The 405-nt window shown below is 44.9% G+C and overlaps 1 protein-coding gene across 1 annotated transcript in view; it reads left to right on the top strand.

Moving 5' to 3' along the window:
• Nucleotides 1–68, top strand: part of LOC107107343 (homeobox protein OTX1-like) — a gene marked incomplete at its 3' end in the record, with an annotated part of 28,469 nt that extends 28,401 nt beyond the window's left edge. The window contains exon 5 of the mRNA XM_015407631.1: nt 17–68. Coding sequence (XP_015263117.1) covers nt 17–68 — 52 coding nt within the window. The remainder of the gene's footprint in view (nt 1–16) is intronic.
• Nucleotides 69–405: the final 337 nt, after the last annotated feature.

The raw sequence follows: 405 nt of genomic DNA, 5'->3' as shown, positions 1-405 counted from the left end.
ATCATCATCATCATCATCATCATCATCATCATCATCATCATCATCATCATCATCATCATCATCATCATCATCATCATCGATTTACATCCCACCCTTCCCTAAAAGGGCTTAGGGCGAGTCACAATAAAGTGCAGGACCAATTAAAACCAGGTACTATCATGAGGTAAAACCATTAAACGCTTAAAAGACAGCGAATTAAGTTCGGACCTGCTATAAGCCGGACTGGTGGTCACCCAGGCTCCCTCTAAGCTGTGTAGTCTTGTGAGCACTACTTCTACTTTGTGAGCTCCTCGCATTAAAGTTGAGAGCGAGCGATTTGGCCGCTGTATCAATTCGTTTGCTCTGGAGCCTTCCTGAGCAGAGACAAAAAATGTGTGAGCCGGAGGCTAAAGGCCTGTGAGGTAG

Source organism: Gekko japonicus, unplaced genomic scaffold (assembly GCF_001447785.1).
Source record: "Gekko japonicus isolate JY-2015 unplaced genomic scaffold, Gekko_japonicus_V1.1 scaffold1417, whole genome shotgun sequence".
Taxonomy (NCBI): domain Eukaryota; kingdom Metazoa; phylum Chordata; class Lepidosauria; order Squamata; family Gekkonidae; genus Gekko; species Gekko japonicus.
The sequence above is the reverse complement of the archived record's forward strand: the minus strand, read 5'-3'. Positions and strand labels throughout refer to the sequence as shown.